The following is a 21384-nucleotide window of genomic DNA, read 5'->3' on the forward strand; positions in this document are numbered from 1 at the left end:
CAAAACACACACACACACACTCTATCTTAACTGAGCTTTCAGCTGACAGGGCCCTATTAAGCACTGGGGGATGGTGAGACAATCAGATTGGTGGCTTGATTGATCTTAACCTCCAATTTTCCATAGAGAGAGCACCTCATGCTATGGAAATAACTCTTCTTAGGCAATTTCATTGTAACTGCTGGACTGTTCCATGTTAAGGTTACAGAGGAGGAGAGAGCATTCCTAATGCTAATAAACTTTTATTTTGTTATTTCATTAGTTATTTTTGTGTTTGTCATAAATTCCTCAGGTGCCCTGAAGGTACCTTGAGTGGTGTAGGTAGGGTGCCCTATTCATGGTTTGTCTACTGAATGACACACCTCTATCTAAAATAGTGACCCTGACATCATAGTATATATGTATCTGGATTTTTTCTTATTAAAGTGTCCACTCAGATTCTGATGTCAGTCCCATGGCTGAGTTGTCCAGGACAATGACGTTTCTTAACATCCATATATTATAAACATACTGCCAAGCACTACCAGTGACAGAGATGGTGGCAGCCCATAAAAGTAGTAGTGCCGGTCTCCTTGAAACCTGCACATGGGGAAAGAGGCATGTGTGTGTCAGCGCTGGGTGGCTACTTCCAACAGTTAGAGCAAAACAGGGACAAATTGCATTGTCATTCTAGAAATGGGCCTTTATAGCCTCCAGTAGTCTTATCAGATTCACCTTCCTGATGACTAATGTTTGACATCTGACTACAAAGAGCCAAGGCATTCATGCTGCAGATTTCAATAATGCTGTTTAGCCTCTGCATCCAAAGCTGGAGTTCTTGTATTTACACAAAATATCCGTGTCTGAGTATCTTCCTCCCCTCTTATGAACTGACACTGATTTTTCATTTGTCACTACTTTACTTGGGGTGGGGGAAATAGTGTAATGACTTCTGAGTTCAAAATAAGACATTCAATTAGATGGGGGAATGGGATTAATTATTTTATAAGCATTTAAAGCAGTGAAAACTTTGGGGTGGGGTAATTAGCCCTATTTTCAAAAAATGTTTGAAACTGAAAAAATTTGAATGCTAAATGTCATCACTTCAGAATTTAAAAATCCTGTATCCCTAGTTGGTTGAAAACCACAAAAATTCCCTTTGTGCTTCTGTGATATACTGTTCTCTGTCTAAAAGACCCACCTTCTGTAAGCTCCAAAAGGAGAGAGCAATGGAATCACTGCCCTAGGTGCCAGAACACGTGAACCCTTCTCTCCCAAGGTAAATCATACGATAAGAATACACAAGCCATTTAAACAAGCTTGCTGGGGCCACTTAGCTTTTAACACTACTAGAGTATTGCTAGTTAGCCAACTTGACCCCAGTCACTGTGGGGTTTTGGTTTTAATCGCCTTCAATTTTGTCTCAATCCAAGTCTTGCCAGTAAAGGAACCTTTGACAAGAAGTGACAAGCGTGTTTTCAGTTGTCTATACTGCCACTTATCTAGTTTAATGTTTGATTAGCCACCTTTTTTTTTCTTTTCTAATTAGGTCTGGATTCTCAAAGGTATTTACATGCCTGAATGAATTTCAATAGGAGTTAGGTGCTGAATACCTTTTGACTATCATGGCCCTTAGTGACTGTGTGCCCTTTTGGGGTTCTAGGTTTGTGTCTTATGCCAGCTTGAACTTGCTCATTTTATAAGTGAAAAGATTTTCCAACTGCTAGCCTGGCAATCCCATATCGGGGCTGTATGAGTCAAGATTTATCGTCTAATACATCACCACCCGCAAGAGGTTGTTCAGGTCACTGCATATAGTGCAGCCAATTGAGCCCATTGCTTTCAGTGGCATTATGCAATGTAACTGAGGTCAGACTCTGGGCCTGTAGTTGAAACTTGGTAAGCAATTCTAAAAGCATAAATGGGGCTAGAATCCAGCCACTTTTAGGGTTGTCGAGGGTGATCAGTGCCTTGCTAAGGTGGCCACACAGACATAAAAAGGGTGTGAGAGGAGGCATTTTAAAAGTCATGGCTGTTAAGGAAGGTGCCATTTTCACATAGCCACTTTTCAGAGCAGATAAATTTCTTTCTATTATGCTAGCCGCTCCAAACTTGCGTATTTTTTAGTGCTTTCTGTTTCTTACTGGTCTGGATGGTTTTATTGGTGAGTGTGAAAAGCAGCCATACTTCATATATAAGCAATAACTTACTATATAGCTTGCCTATAACTCATGGCTGATTGTACCAGGTATTGGTACTCTTTCCACTTTGTTTAAGATATGTGTCTTTTGCCATCTTGGGATTGCTGGTGTGCCAGGCAACTAGCTTCCTTAAAGGAAACATAGGGTAGCTCTACTAAAAACTAGTTCCTTTCAGCTGCTTCAATATTTTTTGTAAACTCTCCTCCCTTAAGTTCTAACAGCATGGTGGGTGTTAGGGGTTAGGTAAAGAGAGGCATTTTCCTATGAGCCAGCAAATGATCCTGGCAAGAGATTCTAACTCAGCTGGTGCCTGCAGTTTCCATGGCAATGCTACCTTTTCTTCCCAGAGCTGTGAACAGAAAGGCAGCCAACAGCTGAGGCGTTAAGACTTTCACAGCCATTTCTGCCAGGGGTCTGTAGGTATATTCTCTTCTACCTAGTACATGCAAGCTGTAGGATGGCTCTTATAGGCTGTTTTAAACTGTTTACAAACTTGGTCTTCGTCCTGTTTAATTGTAGAGTTTGGGCATTTCTATGCTACAGCTACTACAATGGCACAGCTGCAGCACAGTAGAATAGACACTTCCTACATGGAGGGAAGGGTTTTTTCTATGTGTAGATGCAGTTAATCCATTTCTTTAAGATGTGGTAGCTAGGTGGGGGAAAGAACTCGTCTGTCAACTTTCTCTACAGCAGGGGTTAGGTCTACATAACTATAAATTTTTCATAACCTAGAATAACATAGCTAGGTCAAGCTAATTTTTAAGGATCAGGCCTCAGTTGAAGTGACTGTCTGAGTTCTGTCTATGCTGTTCAATTTAGAATCATAGAATATTAGGGTTGGAAGGGACCTCAGAAGGTCATCTAGTCCAGGGGTCCCCAACCCCTGGGCCGCGGACCGGTACCGGTCCGTGGCCTATTAGGGGTCGGTTCGCGGCCTGGTTCCTAGCACATCAAGCGGCGTGTCTCCGGCGGGGCCCCACCCCCTCAGAGCTGTGTGGTGAGGGGGCGGGGCTGCAAGCTCTGGGCTGAGCTCAGCTGCCTCTGCTCAGCGTGGAGCTCCCAACCCCGCCCCCTCACCACGTGGCTCTGAGCGGGACAGAGCTCAGGCCCCGCCGGAGGCATGCTGCAGCTGTCGGGCGAGGTGCTGAGGCTCCGGGTGAGGAGGGAGCTGGGGGTAAGAGGCTGGGGCCAGGGGGGTTGGCTAAGGGGCAGGGAGTCCTGGGGACAGTCAGGACACAGAGAGGGGGCGGAGGTGGGGGGGGCAGTCAGGGGGCAGGGAATGGGGGGGTTGGATTGTGGGTGTTCCGGGGAGGGGGGGGGTCTGTCAGGACTCAGCCGGGGTGATAGGGGTTGGGACAGTCAGGGGACAGGGAGCAGGGTGGGGTCCCAGGGTGGTGGGGGTCTCTGGGGAGTGGTGGGGACAAGGAGCAGGATGGGTCAGGGATTCCGAGGGGGGCGGGCAGTCGGGGGGGCAGGAAGTGGGTGGGGGTCAGATAGGGGCAGGGCTCCCACTAATTCTGCATTATGGTCAGTTGTATAATTATTTCATTATACATTACAATAATAATAGAAATAAAAGTACAAAAATAAATGTAATGGACTTGAATCGTCCCAAAACCATCCCACAGGTCCGCGGAATTTTTTTTTTCTACGAAACCGGTCCCTGGTGCCAACAAGGTTGGGGACTGCTGATCTAGTCCAACCCACTGCTCAAAGCAGGACCAATCCCCAGAGATTTTTACGCCAGTTCCCTAAATGGCCCCCTCAAGGATTATGCTCACAACCCTGGGTTTAGCAGGCCGTGCTCAAACTACTGAGCTATCCCTCCCCCTGAATAAAACTGAGTAAACTTTATTCCATATAAGTATAAAGATTTGGTTTTACTACTTGTATGTTCTTTATTCAGACTTGCTCATGTGCAAAGTCAGAAGCAAGGAAAATTACTACTCTAGCCTTAATTCTAACCAATGATTTGGCTCTAGTCTATATACTGAGCTGATCCTGCATTCCCTGAAGTTCATGGAAATTTTTGTATCATCATTACTGGAAGTAGGTCCCACAGAGGGTTGAACAATTCAAGCTTTTACTGTTATCAGCTTTGGCTTAAGGTCACCCAGGCGTTACCACTGCTGTAGGATCACCCATTGACTAGAGTATTTTATATTTTAAATTCTGTTCCCCTTCCCAATCTTTTATGTTGCTCTTCTAAATAATGTAGGCTCCGCTAGTTAAGATCCTCAAAGGGCTCTAGGCCCCTTACCTGCATTCAGATCAGTGGGCTAGAATTGCTGCCTATGTGCTCTGGTGCCTTAGCCCTTACAACATGCTGAATGCAAACAGCAGGAAGGCACTGACCTAGGCTTTACGTGACAAACTACACAGGAATAATCAACCCTGCAGTGAACCGGAAGTGAAAACTGACGACAGCCAGACCTGCCCCCACGGCCGCTCTGCCCCCAGCCAGGGCCCTGTGCCCCCTACCCGGCCATTTCCCCTGGAAGGGACACCTGAGCAAAGTCCTCAGCTCGCTTCCGCCCTCCCCCAACCAGCTCTGGATTCACTTCACTTCACCCCAACCTCCGAGCCAGGGATCCCCTACTGGCCCTGGCAGTTGCGCTCTCAGGACATGCTCCGAGCTGGCGAGCGCTCGGCGGCGCTGGGCTGGGCCCATTGTCGACACCGACCCCCTAGTGCCCGTGGGCGGCGGCTCCCCGCGCTCCCAGCCAGCCGGGCCGAGCACCGGGCGCAGCACCCAGCACGGGACCGTTGCCAGGGCAGCCCCCAGGCGCGGCCTAGCGATTAACTGGACGCAGCGGGGAGGCCCCTGCCAGCCCCGCCCCCAGAAGCCAGTGTGGGTAGGGGTGGGGCGGGGCTCCCCGTCCTGAGACGGAGAGACGCGCCATCCGCGAGGGGCGGGGCTTTCTCTGGGGCGCCGTCTGGCGGTTCGCTCCTCTCTATGGTTCCTCTTCTAAGCTCTTCCGGGTCAGCTGGTAACCTTGGTAACTGACAACTTCCGATGAGCGGGACCTGAGCGTAGCGCGATGGCGGAGCCGAGACTCGGAGCCGAGCTGGTGAGGGGGGGCCCAGGGACCCTCAGGAACTCCCTTCCCTGCTGGGAGTCTGCTGCCGGGGCCCTCTTTCCTCTGCCCCGCCCACACGCGAGCTCCCTGGAGCGCGGCCGCGGCCCTGCACCCAGCTCCCCGCACAGCCGCGAAGTCCCTTAGCCTTGCTCCGGCAGCAGAGGCCTTGGTCCCCGGGGCGCTGCCGTGCACGGGGCTTTCGGCGCTCAGCGGGCGCGGGGCTGAAATACCAGGTCAAGCCTTCTCTGTGAGGAGGCTTCCTCCGCCCGCGGCGTTAGCCATCGTAGGGCCCCGCTCGGCCTGGCTGCGCCCGGAAATTAGACTCCGTACCAAATCGAAGTGTCTCGGTGCCCTTGTGGAGGAGCCAGCCCAAGGGGTGGGAGGCGCAAAATGAAGGACCCTTACAAGGGGGGATGGGGTGGATCTCTCTGACTGGGAATGCTGGGGAGTGGGGTCGATGGGGACAGGGGTGCAGATGCAACATTAGTACCTGTGTTGTAACAACAGGGCAGCTGCACCCGTACTAATGCTGTAAAAGCAGCAAAGAGCCTGTGGCACCTTATAGACTAACAGATGTATTGCAGCATGAGCTTTCGTGGGTGAATACCCACTTCATCGGATGCAGCATTTACAGATCCAGACTAACACGGCTACCCCTCTGATACAGTACTAATGCTGGTGTAAGCTCTGCTGGAGACACAGGGTGCTGGCATTCTCCCACCATCTTATCTAGATGATTTTCTAATCCAGTGCTGAAAATGGCCCAGATGCACTGTTGCTCTGATGGGGATGGTGACCTAAGCCTTGAGGTAAATGGGATACTGGGAGGAAAAACCAGGAGGAGGATGCAACAGAGGGGGCCTCCTGATTCATACTGAGAAAACAGGGCAATCAGCTAGTTACCTTAGGTACAAAAGGAGCACTTAAAGACGATAAAGTAATTGCAGAGAAATTAAATTAATTCTTTGCTTCAGTCTTCCCAGCTGAGGATGTTGGGGAGATTCCCAAACCTGAACCGTCCTTTGTAGGTGACAAATCTGAGGAATTGTCACAGATTGAAGTGTCATTTGAGGAGGTTTTGGAATTAATTGATAAACTTAACAGTAACAATAACCAGATGGCATTCACCCAAGAGTTCTGGAAGAACTCAAATGTGAAATTGTGGAACTATTAACTATGGTTTGTAACATGTCCTTTTAAATTGGCTTCTGTATCCAAAGACTGGAAGATAGCTAATGTAACACCAACATTTAAAAAGGGCCCTAGAGGTGATCCCGGCAATTACAGACCAGTAGGTCTAACGTCGGTACCGGGCAAATTAGTTGAAACAATAGTAAAGAATAAAATTGTGAGACACATAGAAGAGCATAACTTGTTGGGCAAAAGTCAACATGGTTTCTGTAAAGGCAAATCATGTCTTGCTAATCTATTAGAGTTCTTTGAAGGGGTCAACAAACATGTGGACAAGGGGGATCCAGTGGGCATAGTGTACCCGCGGCATTACCCGAGTGGGGCCCTACGATGGCTAACGCCGCGGATACACTATGCCCACTGGATCCCCCTTGTCCACATGTTTTTCAGAAAGCCTTTGACAGGGTCCCTCACCAAAGGCTCTTATGTAAATTAAGTTATCATGGGATAAGAGAGAAGATCCTTTTATGGGTTGAGAACTGGTTAAAAGACAGGGAACAAAGGGGTAGGAATAAATGGTAAATTTTCAGAATGGAGAGGGGTAACTAGTGGTGTTCCCCAAGGGTCAGTCCTAGGACCAATCCTATTCAATTTATTTATAAATGATCTGGAGAAAGGGGTAAACAGTGACGTGCCAAAGTTTGCAGATGATACTAAACTGCTCAAGATAGTTAAGACTAAAGCAAACTGTGAAGAACTTCAAAAAGATCTCACAAAACTAAGTGATTGGGCAACAAAATGGCAAATGAAATTTAATGTGGATAAATGTAAAGTAATGCACATTGCAAAAAAATCACCCCAACTATACATATAATATGATAGGGCCTAATTTAGCTACAACTAATCAGGAAAGAGATCTTGGAGTCATCCAAGCAGTGTGCAGCAGCAGTCAAAAAAGCAAACAGGATGTTAGGGATCATTAAAAAAGGGCTAGAGAATAAGACGGAGAATATCTTATTGCCCTTATAAATCCATGGTATGCCTACATCTTGAATACTGCATACGGATATGGTCTCCTCATCTCAAAAAAGATATACTGGCATTAGAAAAGGTTCAGAGAAGGGAAACTAAAATGATTAGGGGTTTGGAACGGGTCCCATGTGAAGAGAGATTAAAGAGGCTAAGACTTTTCAGGTTGGAAAAGAGGAGACTAAGGGGGGATATGATAGAGGTATATAAAATCATGAGTGGTGTGGAGAAAGTGAATAAGGAAAAGTTATTTACTTGTTCCCATAATATAAGAGTTAGGGCCACCAAATGAAATTAATGGGCAGCAGGTTTAAAACAAATAAAAGGAAGTTCTTCTTCACACAGCACAGAGTCAACCTGTGGAACTCCTTGCCTGAGGAGGTTGTGAAGGCTAGGACTATAACAGATAAATTATAAATTATAACATATTTTATAAATATCTGTTATAAATTATAACAGATAAACTAGATAAATTCATGGATGTTAAATCCATTGATGGCTATTAGCCAGGATGGTAAAGAATGGTGTCCCTAGCCTCTGTTTGTCAGAGGGTGGAGATGGATGGCAGGAGAGAGATCACTTGATCATTACCTGTTAGGTTCACTCCCTCTGGGGCACCTGGCATTGGTCACTGTCGGTAGACAGCATACTGGACTGGATGGACCTTTGGTCTGACCCAGTATGGCCATTCTTATGTGCATGAACACAAAAAACATGGGAAACAAGCAGGAAGAATTGGAAGTTTTGGCGCTGCTAAAGAACTATGATGTGATTGGAATAACAGATTTGGTGGGTTAGCTCACATGACTGGAGCACTGTCAACTATGGGTATAAACTGTTCAGGAAAGACAGGCAGGGGAGGAAAGGTGAAGGAGCTGCACTGTATGTAAGAGAGTGGTATGATTGCTCAGAGCTCCAGCATGAAACTGGAGAAAAGCTGTTGAGAGTCTTTGGAAGTTTAGATGTTTAGAAGCGAGAGCAATAAGGGTGATGTCGTAGTGGGCATGTGCTATAGACCAAAAGACCAAGAGGATGAGGTAGACGAGGCTTTCTTGGGACAATTAACTGAAGTTTCCAGAACACAGGCCCTGGTTCTCATGGGGGACTTCAGTCACCCTGACATCTCCTGGGAGAGCAATACAGCAGTGCACAGACAATCCAGGAAGTTTTTGGAGAGTGTTGGGGACACTCCTCTTGACCTGCTGCTTACAAACAGGGAAGAATTGGTAGGGGCAGTAGAAGTGGGTGGCAACCTGGGCAGCAGTGACCATGAGATGGTTGAGTTCAGGATCCTGACAAAGGGAAGAAAGGAGAGTAGCAAAATATGGACCCTGGACTTCAGAAAAGCAGACTTTGACTCCCTTAGGGAACTGATGGGCGGGATCCCCGGGAGGCTAATATGAGGGGGAAAGCAGTGCAGGAGAGCTGGCTGTATTTTAAAGAAGCCTTATTGAGGGCGCAGGAACAAACCATCCTGATGTGCAGAAAGAATAGCAAATATGGCAGGTGACCAGCTTGTCTGAACAGTAAAATCTTTGGTGAGCTTAAACACAAAAAGGAAGCTTACAAGAAGTGGAAACTTGGACAGATGACTAGGGAGGAGTATAAAAATATTGCTTGAGCATGCAGGGGTGTAATCAGGAAGGGCAAAACACAACTGGAGTTGCAGTTAGCAAGAGATGTGAAGGGTAACAAGAAGGGTTTCTACAGGTATGTTAGTAACAAGAAAATGGACACAAATCAGACGTCAGTAATGGTAACATACAAAAGCCAGTAGGAGAACACTTCAGTCTCCCTGAACACTCAATAACAGATTTAAAAATAGCCATACTTGAACAAAAAAACTTTACAAAAAAAAAAAAGACTTTAAAGAGAAACTGCTGAGCTACTATTAATTTGCAAACTTAACACCATCAATTTGGGTTTGAATAGGGACGGGGAGTGGCTGGCTGACTACAAAAGCAATTTTTCCTGTCTTGGTATTGACACCTCGTCTTCAATTATTGGAAGTGGACTATATCCACCCTAACTAAATTGGCCTTCAGCATTGGTTCCCCAGTTGTAAGGTAACTCCCTTCTCTTCACGTGCCAATATATATTTTTGCCTGTATCTGTAATTTTCACTCCATGCATCTGAAGAACTGGGTTTTTACCCATGAAAGCTTATGCCCAAATAAATCTGTTAGTCTTTAAGGTGCCACTGGACTCCTCGTTGTTTTTATTAATGATCTGGATGATGGGATAGATTGTATCCTCAGGAAGTTCACGGATGACTCTAAGCTGGGGGGAGAGGTAGATACACTGGAGGGTAGGGATGGGGTCCAGAGTGACCTAGACAAATTGGAGGATTGGGCCAAAAGAAATGTGATGAGGTTCAGCAAGGATAAGTGCAGAGTCCTGTGCTTAGGACGGAAAAATCCCATGCATCGCTACAGGCTGGGGACCGACTGGCTAAGCAGCAGTTCTGCAGAAAAGGACCTGGGGATTACAGTGGATGAGAAGCTGGATATGAGTCAGCACTGTGCCCTTGTTGCCAAGAAGGCTAATGGCATATTGGACTGCATTAGTAGGAATGTTGCCAGCAGATAGAGGGAAGTGATTATTCCCCTCTATTCGGCGCTGGTGAGGCCACATCTGGAGTATTGTGTCCAGTTTTTGGGACCCCCATTACAGAAAGGATGTGGAGAAATTGGAGACAGTCCAGCGAAGGGCAACGAAAATTATCAGGGGGCTGGGGTACATGACTTACGAGGAGAGGCTGAGGGAATTGGGCTTGTTTAGTCTGCAGAAGAGAAGAGTGGGGGGATTTGATAGCAGCCTTCAAATACCTGAAGGGGGGGTTCCAAAGAGGATGGATCTAGGCTGTTCTCAGTGGTGGCAGATGACAGAACAAGGGAGCAATGGTCTCAAGTTGCAGTGGGGGAGCCCTAGGTTGGATATTAGAAAACACTATTTCACTAGGAGGGTGGGGGGCACATAACAATCTTCAAATATGTAAAAGGTTGTTTGAAAGAGGACCGTGATCAGATGTTCTCTATGTCCACCGTGGGTAGGACAAGAAGTAATCGGCTTAGTTTGCAGCAAGTGAGATTTAGGTTAGGTATTAGGAAAAACTTTCTAGCTATAAGCAGAGGTAAGCACTGGAACAGGTCATGTAGGGAGGTTGTGGAATCCCTGTCACTGGAGGTTTTCAATAATAGGTTAGACAAACACCTGTCAGCGATGATCTAGGATTACTTGGTCCTGCCTCAGATCAAGGGGCTCTGGACTAGATGACTTCTTGAGATCCTTTCCAGCCCTATATATTTGTGAAGTCAGTTAACAATTCTGTTAATGATGAGTGATTTAGAACAGAATCCAGCTTGCTCACTCAGGGCTCTTCCAGGCTATTATAAATAAAATGTAGTCACTAAAATGAGCAGATTCTGAATACCCCTGGGGGATATTGGTTGAGTAAGGTGTTGATCAATAGAGTAGTACTTTGCTGTAGCAGTGGGTTTGTAAGGAGTGCATCCATCCCTACTTCCTTTCAGAGGTGGAGTGAACCATTGATGTTAAATGTTATAGACATTTTGGTACCCACAGCTGCAGAGTTTGACTAGTAACTGGGCTCTCAGTGAATTCATCCCAAGATTGATTTTCAGATGAAAATCAATTTAATGTTGAGTCTTTAATCATTTAATTGCTGTGTTTCAGCTTGGCATGACACACCTGGTAAAAGGATTATGCTCTCAGAGCCAGTGTGTGACCTATTTTTATTTAAATCACTTGAGCGTGTCGTTAAGAATTTTTCAGTTTGGCATTACAGTCTGAAACTACTAACACTTTGATCTATGAAAAGTACAATGCTTATTACAAAGCAGCATCAAAACTTAAATGTGCCACTTCACTGCTTGTGCTAGATCTGTTGTCCCACATGTTATTTATTGTCCCCCAAATTTTCTTATCTTTGTGCTACTTTCGTGGACAGTAATATTTACAATGTAATAGACATTCAATCTTACTCTAGGTTTCAACAGGGGCAAGGATATTCTCCTTCATCTGGAGAGTTTTCCTTTGCCTTGACACCCAGCAGGTAGTCTTAACTCCGTCACCCTCTACTGTCAGTACAATCAGCTTATGTTTTAATTTTTGGAGACCTGAAAGAGATTTATGAACTGATTACAACAGAAATTTAATCACCATAATTAGTTTCCTCACTGAATCTAAGACTTTCCCGAAGGTAGAATCTGTCAGCTATGCTCTAGAGAGGTGGAGAAGGTCTTTTAATAGCACCTGACAAGCAGGCTTCATCATGGGAGCTCTGAGGTTTTATCATCTCACCGGGGACACGGAGCTTCAGGAATATTGCTTGTTCTCCACTGAGTTGCTTCCAGTGTAAAAGAGAAGAATGGCCATACTCCAGTCTAAATGGATTCAGCACTTCCAACAAGTATGCTGAAGTCTAGAGATTTAGCAATCTTGGATGAAATTGGATAACATTGTGTGGTATGGCTAATTCTGTGCTGTGACATTATCTGGGGTGTAGTAACATGAAACATAAAAGTGAGATTTAGACATTTTAAGCCTAGACTCCCCAAACCAGTAGAAAATGTACTGTAGGGAATTATCTTGTACAGGGCCCTGGGAAGTGGCAGGACATGGCACAGTAGTAACTTCCTTCACCCACCTTTGTGAGTCTATAAGAAAATGCCTAATAGGAAAGACTGGTGTTTGGATTTTTTTGCATTACTGAAAGTCTGAACTGTGGAAGTGAAAGGAGTTGCTAGTCAATTTAGAGAGAGAGAGGGAGTTTTTCTACTTTTTATATCCATACTTCTGTTTAACTCTTTTCTGAGTGTATGATTAACAATTTGTAGACCTGCCATCCCAAGACAGATGTGATCATATAAAATTTTCACAGCTAGGCACTGGGATGCCAAAGGGAGATTTACAAAAGAGCTGCCCACAATCTCCAGTGTTGTAAGTGGCTAAAATTTGTCCTAGATTAAGGCCTGGTCTACATTTACAAGTTAGGTTGACATAGCTACGGTTAACAGGAGTGTGAAAAATTCACTCCTCTGAGCATCATAGTTAAATGAACCTGACCCCTGCCTGGTGTAGACATGGCTAGGTCAATGGAAGAATTCTGCCATCAACCTAGCTACTGCCAGTTGCTGTGTAAGAAGCATTCCACTGCAGGGAGAGCAGCTCAGACACTACCAGAGAAGGAAGGCCAGCTCACATGAGTGGGGGTGAGGGGGCGGAGACAGGGATGTAGGGGGGGCCCCCATATCCTGGAATACTTATACCAAGGGAGAATGTGGGGCTGACAGGCATCTCTGCATCTATTCTCCCCAAGTCTCCCTTCCCAGTGTCCCTCCTCTGAACCTCCCTATCCCTCTCACCTCCCATCCAGGGGTGAGCTGGAACCGGTTTGCACCGGTTCGCGCGAACCCGTTGTTAAATTTAGAAGCGGTTTTAGAACCGCTTGTTAACTAGCTTCCCTGCGAGGGAAGCTTTGATGGGCTCTGCCTGGGAAGCCTGTAATTCCTCCTCCCGGCCGCCGGGGGGCGCTGCGCTGTGCTGCGAGAGCCATGTGAGCTGCCTCCTGGCCCTGTTGCTGCTCCTGCTCTTTGGACCCTGGCCCTGGGACTCCTGCTGCTGCCTGGTGAGTCCCTGGCTGCGTCCTGCTGCTCCCAGCCCCGCCCCCCGTGTGAGTATCTGCGCCCCTCCCCCGCCTTCCCTGCCGCAGCCACCCCCCTGCCAGCCCCTTCCCTGCCTGCAGCCACCCCCAGCCAGCCTCTGCCCCCAGACACCCCCTGCCAGCCCCTCCCCCAGCCCCTCCCCCGCCTTCCTGCCACAGCCACCCCTGCCCGCACCGCCACCCCAGCCAGCCCCTGCCCCAGCCAGCCCCTGCCCCCAGCCAGCCCCTGCCAGCCCCTGCTGCCCCAGCCAGCCCCTGCTGCCCCAGCCAGCCCCTGCCGCCCCTGCCCGCAGCTGCCCCTGCCCCCAGCCAGCCCCTGCCCCTGCCCCCAGCCAGCCCCTGCCCCAGCTACCCCAGCTACCCCCTGCCCGCAGCCCCCTGCCCGCAGCCCCCAGCCTGCCCCTGCCCCCAGTCACCCCCAGCCAGCCCCTGCCCGCAGCCAGCCCTTGCCACAGCCAGCCTCTGCCTGCAGCCCCTGCCACAGCCACCCCCTGCCTGCAGCCAGCCTCTGCCCACAGCTGCCCGCAGCCACCCCCTGCCCACAGCCACCCGCAGCCCGCCCGTCTGCATCACCTGCCCACAGCCAGCCCGTGTCACTCCCTGCCTCCAGCTAGCCCTGCCCCATGCCCCTATCTGCAGCCAGCCCCACATCCACTGGTGCCCTGCAGTTCCCAGGGCAGTAACCCTGCACACCTGCTTTAATGAGGGGGGAGGGTAGGGAGCAGCTGGGACCCAAACATGTGCACACCCTAGAGTGACCAGACAGCAAGTGTGAAAAATCGGGACGGGGGTGAGGGGTAATAGGAGCCTATATAAGAAAAAGACCCAAAAATTGAGACTGTCCCTGATCACCACCCACACATGTGAAACGGAGCTCATTTCTAGTTCAGCCCCATCTTTTTAAAAAAGAACTTTAGGTAGGGTTAAAATACATCTGTATTTTCCTGGACATGTCAGGCTTTTCGGTTCTTAATCACCTGCTGGGAAAATATGGACGTATGGTAACCCTATTGGTACAAAAAATACATGCTGTTGCACATCCCTTAAATCAGAACTTTTTATAGGGAACCCGTTGTTAAGATTTTGGCAGCTCATCACTGCTCCCATCCCTATTTATTGATCCCTCTCCCCATGATGCAGCCCCAAACCCCTCTCACTCCTCTTCCCCCTAAAATGCCCTTCATTGGAAACAAGCATTTGTGCATCTAATTTTATTTTACAAGAATACTTTATTACGTTTCCCACCCATTCCCCCCCCCCAAAAAAAAAAAAACCTCCAAACACTGATGCACAGATTTTAAGCAATATGCCCTGAGACCATGTCCAGATTTCTGCCCAAGATTGGGCTCAAACTGACACTGGCTGTGTGGGTTAGAGTTAAAAAACTACTGCTTATCTCTTGACCTATCCAGGTGGTGTGAAATTTTGAAGGCTACACATTCGGTTAATTCTTCTGTCCATGTCTGCACAGTGTAATCTATTACAGTGGTTTTCAAACTTTTCTGGCAACCCAGTTGAAGAAAATTGATGCTCGTCACCCTACGGAGCTGGGGATGAGGCGTTTAGGGTGTGGGAGGGGCTCAGAGCTGGGGCAGAGGGTTGAGATGAGGGCTGCGGGGTGGGGCCGGGAATAAGGGGTTCAGGGTGTGGGAGGGGGCTCTGGGATGGGACTAGAAATGAGGGGCTTGGGGTGCAGGAAGGGGCTCTGGTTTTGGGGGGGCTCAGGGCAGGGACAGGAGATTGGGGCACGGGCTTACCTCGGGTGGCTCCCGGTTAGACGTGCAGTTGGGGTGCCAAGCCAGGCTTCCTGCCTGTCCTGGCACCGCGGACCGTGCTGTGCCCCAGAAGTGGCCAGCAGCAGGTCCAGCTCCTAGGCGGAGGCATGCGAATGGCTCCGGGCAGCTCTTGCCCTGGTGCTCGGGGCAGGGGCAGGACACGGAGCCTTGTAGCCGCCCCCAGCCTAGGAGCTGGACCTGCTGCTGGCCCCTTCTGGGGCGCAGCATGATGTCAGAACAGGTAAGAACTAGCCTGCCTTAGCCGGGCAGCACCGCCAATGGGATTTTTAATAGCCCGGTCCGCGGTGCTGACCAGAACCTCTGTGACCCAGTGCCTTACATTCCACGACCCAGTACTGGGTCACGACCCGCCGTTTGAAAACCACTGATCTATTATGCACATGAGCCTTAGAACTGTGTGTTATGCACCAAACTGTAGAAGCAAATTCTTCTTCAAATAATGTTTTAATTTGATTTCTGCCAAAAGGCCGGTGGGTGCCAGGCATTGTATTGGGGGAAGGGTGTGTGATCTCAGCCCTGGTTTAATTCCTATGGCAGCTGTTCTAGGGCTGTTCAAAAAACCTTGCCAGAATGAAGAAGAGGTCAGTGTAGCTGGAAAACTTGTCTCTCTCACCAACAGATGATGGTCCAATAAAAGTTATTACCTCCCCCACCTTGTCACTTTAACATCCTGGGACCAACATGGCTACAACAACACTTCAAATGGTCAGAATGTGTCAACTTTAAGAAAAGCAGGTTTTTTCCAGGGGCTATATCTTGAGAACCGCTTGATCAAATGGTTCTAAAATTCATTCACTGACAGAACCCTGAGACCCTATGAGACACACACAATTTCACAGCAATTAAAGTAACCAGGCAGATTTTAGAGCACTTAGAGTCGAGCTTTAAACAGAAAGCTGGTCTTAACATTAACTGTTGGTGATGCATGAGATGGAATAGAATCTAGCTCAGTTATATTGGCTTGCAGGAGTAAAAAAGCAATCAAACTTAACTTTGATTATTAAAAATGGCAGATCTGATCCTAGATGCACACAGGAAGTAGATCTGCTCAGTGTTTTGAGTGTAGAAACCTACTTTGAGTCAGTTTTGTGTCTAAAGGATGTTTCCCGTTTGTCAATGCCTGCCTTAACTTCCTAAGTGTCTGCCTTAGCTCCATGGTGAGAGTCAGATCTTAAGAACAGCAAAAGGATTTTTGTGATCTTTATATGAATAATTCTCTCCTCTTCGCTGACAACAAATATCTGTCAGGTCTGCTACAAGCAGCACTCTTCTGCTTGAGATTTTGACGTGTTTGGAATCAAACGTCGGTGTCTTGTGTGCATTTCTCTGAAGCATTTACCGTTTGGCACAGTCAGAGGCAGAAGTCTGGGCTAGGTGTTCCTTTAATCTGCTCCAGTGCATTACTATGATCCTAGTGTATATTCTCTCAATGGAGAAAAGATCTCATCTTCACTAATGCTCAGCAATTTCACAATTAGCTTTGCATCAAAAGCAGTGGGAGTGGATGTCTCTAAATGGCCAGGGATGCTAAGAATGTATCCTCCATCTGGCAGCATAGGCGCAGACTTCCCCTCTTTCCCCTGGGAGCTTGACACCTTCTCTGCTCCCACCTCCACTCCACCCCTTCCATGAGGCCCTGTCCCCTTCCCTGCCCCCATTCCAACCCCTTCCCCAAAGTCCGCACCCCAACTCCGCCCCCTCCCTGCCAATATTTCAACTCTTTCCCCAAATCCCTGGCCCGGCCCCACCTCCTTCCCTGATTATGCCATGTTCCCACTCCTCCTGCCCTCCCGAAGCATGCTAAGCGCTGCCAAACAGCTGTTTGGCAGTGGCTGGGTGGGAAGCGCTGGGAGGTAGGTGAAGGAGCAGGGATGTGGCGTGCTCAGGGGAGGAGAAGGAGGTGAGGTGGAGGGTGAAGGGAGTTTGGCTGCCGGTTGGTGCAGAGCACTAACTAATTTTTCCCTGTGGGTGCTCCAGCCCCAGAGCACCCACAGAGTCGGCGCCTATGTTTGCCAGTGCCAAGAATAGAAAAGGGGTTAATAGATCTCCCCACCATATCACAGCAGGGTAGTTTCCATAGCTTACATTTCCTCATCAAGAAAAGGTGGTATGCTAGGGTACAAGAATTAGACCACCCTATTCCAGCACCAGACCCTACCAGTGATGTCTTCAGAACAGCACAGAGAGCCTTTTGAAACACCCTGTTAATCAAATGCCTCTCACAGTTAATATTAGGTTTCAGAGTAGCAGCCATGTTAGTCTGTATCCGCAAAAAAAACAGGAGTACTTGTGGCACCTTAAAGACTAACAAATTTATTTAAGCATGAGCTTTCGTGAGCTACAGCTCACTTCCATTCTATGCATCCGAAGAAGTGAGCTGTAGCTCACGAAAGCTCATGCTTAAATAAATTCCTTAGTGTTTAAGGTGCCACAAGTACTCTAGTTAATATTAGGACTCCTTTCCTTAGGGCCAAATCCTGCAAACCCTTGCTCATGTGAGTAGTTCCAGCGAGTCCCATGGGACTACTCATTACTACACTACTGCAGAGAATCTTCCATTCTCCTTCCCTGAACCACTTCAGACCCACAGTGCTGTAATTAGCTGTGTAGGCAGTTAGTGTTCTTGTGTAATGGACTTCTGCCGTTCCCTCTGATTTTTAAGGAGCTTTTTATATGGTTGCATTTTCAATAAGCAAAATATGCCCATGTTACTCTCACTTCCCAAACCCTAATAAATGTAGGCGTACTAACTATATTGATGTTAGCTAGCAATAAAAACACTTGTACTTATTAAGATCAGAGATTTTTCTTAATCTACACAAATAGCAAATATCTGGATTGAGCTTCCAACAAAAATGACTAGCATCTGGCTGATACAGTAGATTCTGTTTAGCAGAGATACTGCTATTTTTGCTTTGTGCTTTGACATTTGCCAGCTGTCCTTTTGGGGGGGTTTTGTGGGGGAATTCCTTGAAGAAGCCTTGTCATTTTAACACTGTCCTTTTCTATCATTTCAGGCTTCACCATTCCCAATAGCTACAGAACCTCAGAAACTCCGCCCAAGAAAAGGTTTGTTTAAGGATGTGCTTACAATAGTATTACTTAGGTAGGAGAACATAAAAAGATTGCTCTATAATGCGTAAACCTGTCTGAGAAGCACACGTGTCCACTACTAAACTTACTCCCACTTGTGATCCAATCTGTATATGAATCATTTGTTTCCAGAGGTGAAAAGCGAGTATACTCGTTTACTGCACAATGTGGTTTTTAATCACTTCTGTGTATGGCAGTGGTGGCCAAACTTACCAACCCTCTGAAGTTTAAGAGCTGGGGTGTGCCTGCCAGTTGCTTGGGGCTTCAGCCTTGTGGCAGGGTGATGGGGCTAGGGGTTTCTGCAGGGAGGGGGATCTTGAGGCTTCAGCCCCGTGGGAGGCACCTGTCTGGGCTCAGGGCTTCAGCCCTGCTCCTGCTGAAGCCCTGAGCCCCAGCAGGCATTCCACGTGTGCTTGAAGCCCTGAGACCCCCCATCCCTGCTGGGCAGAAGGCAGAGGTGACACAAGGGGTCACATGGCCCCCCAGATTTTTGCCAGGATTTTCTGGCCACACTTGGTCACACAGTGCCACTGGGCTCCCTCCCTGCACAGCAGCTGCTGGAGCTAGCAAGTTGGAAGCTGCGATCATGGGGAGAGGCAGCGGCAAACAGCTGGGAGTTGCAGGGAGAACTGCTGAGGGTAAGAGAGGGGTGTCCCTGGGGGGGGGGGGGGCAAACCTTTAAATTGTGCCCCCGCCCAGCAGGCACCAGTTGTCTCTGGCAGAAGTCCAAGCACCACCACCCTGCAGCAGGGCAGAAGCCCTGAGCATGCACAGCCCCTTCACCCCCCCCCCCTCCCCAGTCTGGTAGACGGAAAATGGGGGTGGGGGGCACTGCAAGCCGCACTTTAACTGTAAAAGAGCCCCAGTTTGGCCACCCCGGTGTATGTTTTATTAGATATATACTTACTGGGCTGTTCTGCAATTTGGTTTTCATTTTCCTCTTGATTAATGTGGGTTTGATCATTATCTATTCTGTAAATTCCTGGATTCTTTAAAGTGATGCTTTACCCTAAAGATGCCATTGTGGAACTCCAGATTCATTAAGCTTAATGATTTTTATATAAAATTTCCTTGGTTTGGAGGTAAAATGTTTGTTTTTGTAACTGCCTTCCTCAAACTCGCTGTGGTATTTAAGTGGGTTTGCACAGATTTAAAAGAAGGCCTAATTTGGCCTGCAGAACCTCTTATTGGTGATGCTATATGAAATGGGAGGGAAAATGCAGCTTGACTCTCAGATCCCTGAGGGTTTGTGGTGCTGCCAGATAGATTATTATTATTTTACTTGCAAACTGAGCAAATTTGGTCTGGAAATGCCCTTAATCACTTTTTAGGGCGTATCACTCATTTAAGACAATTCAGGGAGCACTCAGCTTTGCTTCCAACACAGCTATTGATGTTTGGCATACGTTCTACCTCCCTGTCTGTGGGAAGTCCAGGCTGTAGTTCTAAATGCCCTGTGATGCAGAGAGCCTTAGTGCTAACTGTCATCCTCTCCCTGGACTCTCTATTTAAAGGGTGTAGATACAATGTGAGTACTAAATGGGCACTTATTTGCCATCTTAATGACAGCAGGATAATGTGTCATAACCTCTGGCTTCTAAAGGCAAAGCTCTTCATTTGTTATATTGGAATTCTGCCATGGCTGAGCTCAGGAGTTCAGAGAAGCCATTTTGTTTCTCCTGAGAGGGAGGTCAAACTAAATGAAAGAAGGCTGTTGAGTCCTGTCAGCTGAATTCTAGCAGTGGAACAGGATATGAGGCCATATCCCAAAGCTGCTACAGTGTGGTTACAGAACCCAGATCTTAAGGTTGCTGACCTGTGCATTGAGTCCAAGCCTCTGTACAGCAGATACCAGTTTTCACATAGAGCTGAGAGGGAGAGACTGTTATAGCTGCAGGGTCTCTGTCAAAGTAGTTTAGCCCCAAAATGTCTTTCCCCTGACTTTCCCCTCACCCCTGTTCTGGGGTGAAAATGATGGCTGTATCATCCTGAAATGACTGACCCATGTCTTCCTAGATAGGCTGATCCTCCCACTTGCTGTGTGCTATGTTCCTTTCCTAGTCCTTCATATCCATCCTTTTCTGTGAAGCCTCCTACTCTGATCTCCTCTCCCGTGATGCTCCCACGCCTGAGTTGTTTTGCAATGTCTTGTTGTGTGCATTATGTAATATTTGTATGAATTACATGGGGGTGGGGACATTGTCTTTCTGTTTCTAGAGCACGGTGTACACTTACAGTGCTCTAAAAATAGCAACTGTAGAGGGCCACAGATTTGAAGTGAAGTTTCATAGAATGTCAGGGTTGGAAGGGACCTCAGGAGTTCATCTAGTCAAACCCGCTGCTCAAAGCAGGACCAATCCCCAGACAGATTTTTGCCCCAGATCTCTAAATGGCCCCCTCAAGGATTGAACTCTCAACCCTGCGTTTAGCAGGCCAATGCTCAAACCACTGAGCTATCCCCCCCTTGAACTTTTGCTTCAAGGCCCTTTCCTCTAGTGCTATGATATATTAATCCATTCCTTCATAATTTATAAATTTAACAATCCAAAAAAAAATGTTGCCATCAACCTAACACACCAGTGGAAGTGGGTTGTGGTTGAAGATGGCATGCATTAGCTTAGTTTTTAGCTTAGTTGTTAAATTGAGAGTCAGGTGTCTTGCATCTGTTTGTGTGAATTTATATTAATCATTTGAGGAAACATGAGCTCCAGCAGTTAAGACTTCCTTGATGGGACCACCATTATGGCAGGTGGGATTTTTCTTCTGTGTAACCCCCTGACCATGTGCTATTGAATAATATTTTAGGAAAACCTCTCAAATCTTGAAAAGTCTCCACACTAATTCTATGAACTTTTTTGTTGTTGCTATATTAGAAGACTACTCTCTGTGTTAAACTGAGACCCTATCTCTCAGTCCCAGAAGACCCAACATCATTCAGTCTGCTATATGAACTTAAAGTGGATTTGGAAATGAGCTTTTTAATAATTAAGGGATTTTCTGAAAGCTTAGTGAAAATTCAAATGAGGGATGTCCTTGGAGCAGTGATAGTCAAAGAGACATAGGGGTGACCGTAGGCAGATACTCAGATAGGACTTTACAATAAATTGTTTGGGCAGCAGGTAGGTGGATAGTCGATGTGGTTCTGGTCAGAACACATCTGAAACCAGGGTGGATTTGATTTAAATCAAATTGATTTAAATCATGATTTAAATCACTAGTCAGGAAGACTCGATTTAATCATGGATTTCTACATAAAAGTGCATTCTTGTTGGTTGTTATAACCTTAATACATATTCTTCACAACTCAGAGATAGATATAGGTTTCATTTTTAGAAGGTACACACTATACATTTTAAAGTGATTTATTCTGAAAACATTTCAGATTA

The 21384-nt window shown here is 47.2% G+C and overlaps 1 protein-coding gene across 2 annotated transcripts in view; it reads left to right on the forward strand.

Moving 5' to 3' along the window:
• The first annotated feature begins 5025 nt into the window (after nt 1–5025).
• Nucleotides 5026–21384, forward strand: part of BBS4 (Bardet-Biedl syndrome 4) — a 94807-nt gene continuing 78448 nt past the window's right edge. The window contains exons 1-2 of one of the 2 annotated variants that reach the window (XM_039491429.1): nt 5026–5254; nt 17923–17974. In XM_039491429.1, coding sequence (XP_039347363.1) covers nt 5225–5254; nt 17923–17974 — 82 coding nt within the window. In that variant the 5' untranslated portion in view covers nt 5026–5224. The remainder of the gene's footprint in view (nt 5255–17922; nt 17975–21384) is intronic. The other variant, XM_039491430.1, reaches the window with a different exon arrangement.

The sequence above is a fragment of the Mauremys reevesii genome, linkage group 10 (genome assembly GCF_016161935.1).
Source record: "Mauremys reevesii isolate NIE-2019 linkage group 10, ASM1616193v1, whole genome shotgun sequence".
Lineage (NCBI taxonomy): Eukaryota > Metazoa > Chordata > Testudines > Geoemydidae > Mauremys > Mauremys reevesii.